Source organism: Scomber scombrus, chromosome 6, assembly GCF_963691925.1.
Source record: "Scomber scombrus chromosome 6, fScoSco1.1, whole genome shotgun sequence".
Lineage (NCBI taxonomy): Eukaryota > Metazoa > Chordata > Actinopteri > Scombriformes > Scombridae > Scomber > Scomber scombrus.
In genome coordinates, this window is record NC_084975.1 from 1,332,596 (window position 1) to 1,337,595 (window position 5,000).

The 5,000-nt window shown below is 40.1% G+C and overlaps 1 protein-coding gene across 1 annotated transcript in view; it reads left to right on the plus strand.

Annotated features, from left to right (window-relative positions):
- iqub (IQ motif and ubiquitin domain containing) overlaps positions 1–5,000 on the plus strand; it is an 18,922-nt gene that overhangs the window by 238 nt on the left and 13,684 nt on the right. The window contains 1 exon segment of the mRNA XM_062420689.1: positions 3,965–4,075. Within this exon segment, the coding sequence (XP_062276673.1) occupies positions 3,965–4,075 (111 nt within the window).

The following is a 5,000-nucleotide window of genomic DNA, read 5'->3' on the forward strand; positions in this document are numbered from 1 at the left end:
TTGATATTAGTGTGAATACGGGACAAACTAAGCTCAGGTGAGACATGATTGGTTGATATTAAGGTAAATATGGGACAAATAAGCTCAGGTGAGACATGATTGGTTGATATTAAGGTAAATATGGGACAAATAAGCTCAGGTGAGACATGATTGGTTGATATTACGGTAAATATGGGACAAACTAAGCTCAGGTGCATTTATCTCTTCTTCTATTTATTTTAAAAGCTACCTGTCAACATACAGGCTATAAGGGTAAATTAGGGTAATGTGGGACACGTTTTGCTATTCTTGTTTACCTTATTTACACATGAATCAAGAACATTATACCAGACCTCTCAAGTCTCACGCATTTCAAGCAGTTCAAACGCCACACCTATCGTTTCTCACGCTGAGAAGTGATAGATCCCACTGCACAGAAATGAATATATTATATAAGCTACAGAATGTAATCCATACATCCCAACTCTCCCGCATATTGATAGCGGCTCCGTGACGCCCGCATATGAGATCCAATCTACCGGAATCTGGAGCGAACGAGCAAGAGCGCGCGCTAGAGAGTGACTGCACGTGAGTGTGTCTGTGTGACTATAAATGCAGCGTCATTATAGCTCTGTGTTGTGCTGCTTTTTACAGCAACTTCCACTTCACAATTATGCTCTGCTTTGTGTTGGTCTATCACATAAAATCCCAATAAAATACATTTAAGTTTGTGGTTGTAATGTGACAAAATGTGGAAAAGATCTAGGCTCCGTATATCAACACCTAATATCATTATGAAATCCCTGAGATGTTTGGTTGTTAAACCAGAAGACAATGTTTGAATATTGTACTCTAAAGGAACAGGGCTCTTATATTAATATTCTTTGTGCCAAATCATTTCAGAACTTGTAGATTTTGTAATGTGGGAAACTAGTTTTTAGGCTTAGAAATACTTTGATTTATACAAAGCAGCATTATCTGCCAAAACAGTCTGAAATGTGCGTACTCATAGTTTAAACAATATAACTTGCTGCTCCCTCCTCCTCCTCCTAGGATCAATGATCATCTTCTTGGTCTTATCCGTATTTAACCATCCTGTCGCCTGTGCAGCTATTATTGAGTCAACTAAAGATGCTCTAAGACCCACAACTCAGTGGAAGTAGTGATGATTCATTTTACTTGCAAATAAAATAGTGTGGAACCATTTGTGTGATTTAAAGGGAATTAAATGGAAGAAATCCACATTTCTGATAGAACATTTGAAAGTGGGTTAAAATTGACCCGAGGACGACAGAAGGGTTAAGGAGAGATTATTTTCCTGGCACCAGGCCACCATCCTGCCACCTCTCTTCTATATGCTGCCTCTCCACCAGTGATCAGTCCTATTGCTTTATAATGCTGGTGTTGGACTCAGAGGCTACACAGTCATAGGAGAAGAGAACATACAGCAAAGGGCTCAGCATGCAACCCTGAAGGATCCCTGAGCTCACAGCTCTGATGCCTGATGTCTGGTTTCTGACTGACTGGAGTCTGTTTGACAGGAAGTTCAGCACCCAGCTGCAGAGGGAAGGTGACACTCAAAGGGCGATATATATATTTATATATATATATGTGCCATTTTCCTTTTGAATACAGCATCTATAAACTTCTGATTTAACGAGGAAACATCTTGAGGATTTCATAATGATCTTAGTTGTTGATATAATGAACTGGATTCATAAGTAACTATGGTGAACAAGGCAGAATTGTGCAAAACGTGTCCCACATTAGCCTGATTCATCCGACTTTAATGAATGAAACACTGAAGCAGAGAACAGTCCCGCTCACTATTATTTGTTTTAACGTCGTTATCTAAAGAAAAACGAGCTGTGTTATCTGCAGATAAGACGATAATCAACATGTTATCACCAGAAAACTAAGTTCTGACCTTTCTACTGTTTGGACTGCAGGCTGAGAGAGAGGTCATCGTATATAACACAGTATACTATTTATTATAGAGCCATACAGTGATACTGCTCAGTATAACCTCAGTATATTTAATAAGTAAACATACTGCAGTATTATGAGTGATGTAGTATGCAGTATTACAGTAAAAGTACTGCAGTATTATAGTGATGTAGTATGCAGTATTACAGTAAAAGTACTGCAGTATTATAGTGATGTAGTATGCAGTATTACAGTAAAAGTACTGCAGTATTATGAGCAATGTAGTATGCAGTATTACAGTAAAAGTACTGCAGTATTATGAGTGATCTTCTGTGGCTGCTGTGTTGATTGTCTTCACTGTGCAGATGTGTGTTGATTGTCTTCACTGTGCAGATGTGTGTTGATTGTCTTCTGTGTGCAGATGTGTGTTGATTGTCTTCACTGTGCAGATGTGTGTTGATTGTCTTCTGTGTGCAGATGTGTGTTGATTGTCTTCTCTGTGCAGATGTGTGTTGATTGTCTTCACTGTGCAGATGTGTGTTGATTGTCTTCACTGTGCAGATGTGTGTTGATTGTCTTCCCTGTGTGCAGATGTGTGTTGATTGTCTTCATTGTGCAGATGTGTGTTGATTGTCTTCACTGTGTGCAGATGTGTGTTGATTGTCTTCACTGTGCAGATGTGTGTTGATTGTCTTCATTGTGCAGATGTGTGTTGATTGTCTTCATTGTGCAGATGTGTGTTGATTGTCTTCACTGTGTGCAGATGTGTGTTGATTGTCTTCACTGTGCAGATGTGTGTTGATTGTCTTCTCTGTGCAGATGTGTGTTGATTGTCTTCTCTGTGCAGATGTGTGTTGATTGTCTTCACTGTGCAGATGTGTGTTGATTGTCTTCACTGTGTGCAGATGTGTGTTGATTGTCTTCACTGTGCAGATGTGTGTTGATTGTCTTCACTGTGTGCAGATGTGTGTTGATTGTCTTCACTGTGTGCAGATGTGTGTTGATTGTCTTCATTGTGCAGATGTGTGTTGATTGTCTTCACTGTGTGCAGATGTGTGTTGATTGTCTTCACTGTGCAGATGTGTGTTGATTGTCTTCTCTGTGCAGATGTGTGTTGATTGTCTTCTCTGTGCAGATGTGTGTTGATTGTCTTCTCTGTGCAGATGTGTGTTGATTGTCTTCTGTGTGCAGATGTGTGTTGATTGTCTTCTCTGTGCAGATGTGTGTTGATTGTCTTCACTGTGCAGATGTGTGTTGATTGTGTTCACTGTGCAGATGTGTGTTGATTGTCTTCTGTGTGCAGATGTGTGTTGATTGTCTTCACTGTGCAGATGTGTGTTGATTGTCTTCACTGTGTAGATGTGTGTTGATTGTGTTCACTGTGCAGATGTGTGTTGATTGTCTTCTCTGTGCAGATGTGTGTTGATTGTCTTCACTGTGCAGATGTGTGTTGATTGTGTTCACTGTGCAGATGTGTGTTGATTGTCTTCTGTGTGCAGATGTGTGTTGATTGTCTTCTCTGTGCAGATGTGTGTTGATTGTCTTCACTGTGCAGATGTGTGTTGATTGTCTTCACTGTGCAGATGTGTGTTGATTGTCTTCATTGTGCAGATGTGTGTTGATTGTCTTCACTGTGTAGATGTGTGTTGATTGTGTTCACTGTGCAGATGTGTGTTGATTGTCTTCTGTGTGCAGATGTGTGTTGATTGTCTTCACTGTGCAGATGTGTGTTGATTGTCTTCACTGTGTAGATGTGTGTTGATTGTGTTCACTGTGCAGATGTGTGTTGATTGTCTTCTCTGTGCAGATGTGTGTTGATTGTCTTCACTGTGCAGATGTGTGTTGATTGTGTTCACTGTGCAGATGTGTGTTGATTGTCTTCTGTGTGCAGATGTGTGTTGATTGTCTTCACTGTGCAGATGTGTGTTGATTGTCTTCTGTGTGCAGATGTGTGTTGATTGTCTTCACTGTGCAGATGTGTGTTGATTGTCTTCATTGTGCAGATGTGTGTTGATTGTCTTCACTGTGTAGATGTGTGTTGATTGTGTTCACTGTGCAGATGTGCAGGATGCAGCAGAAGAAGCTGAAACTCAGGCTGATCTGCCCGACGACAGCGAGCAGCTCGGAGATCCTCAGAGAGACGAACATGTGGGAAACTCTACAGCTACAGGTGAGACTGATGCACTGATTCACAAAGAACTTCTCCTCTATCTGACACCACTTGTCACCAAATCCAAAGAGTTGTTGGTTTGGTTTTATTCAGCTGCCTCGTCACATTTATTCAGCTTATCTTCTAAATTAAATCCTGTTTATTTATCTCCTGTATATATAAATAAAGCCTGCATCAGACTCCCACTGATCTGTTGACAGCAGAACATTGTCCCTAAATCCATTTATCACAGATGATTCAATTTACATATTATTACAGATCAGTGATCAGATTAGTGAGGAAACAGAGCGTTTTGCACGTAGGCAGTGTTGGTAGTGATATTAGGTGAATTTATGAGGTGTTGTGATGTTTCTGGATAATCTGACACAACAAATTATACAAGATGTGGATCAATATCCTGTTAAAGCTCCATTAATGGGGACAAAGACAGCTGTCACACAGAAAGGGAACAAAGTAGAGCTGCTAACGTGTAGGCAGTGTGAGGGGGGGGGGGGGGGGGGGGGGGGGGGGGGGTGAGGGGGGGGTTAACCAAGCAGAGAAAGAGTGTTTTTAATCCCATCACACCAACACAACTAAAAACTGTTATATTATAAAGAAAAAGACCTGAGCTATAAACAGATGCAGTACTTTTACTGTAATACTGCATACTACATCACTCATAATACTGCAGTACTTTTACTGTAATACTGCATACTACATCACTCATAATACTGCAGTACTTTTACTGTAATACTGCATACTACATCACTATAATACTGCAGTACTTTAGTTGTAATACTGCATACTACATCACTCATAATACTGCAGTACTTTTACTGTAATACTGCATACTACATCGCTCATAATACTGCAGTACTTTTACTGTAATACTGCATACTACATCGCTCATAATACTGCAGTACTTTTACTGTAATACTGCATACTA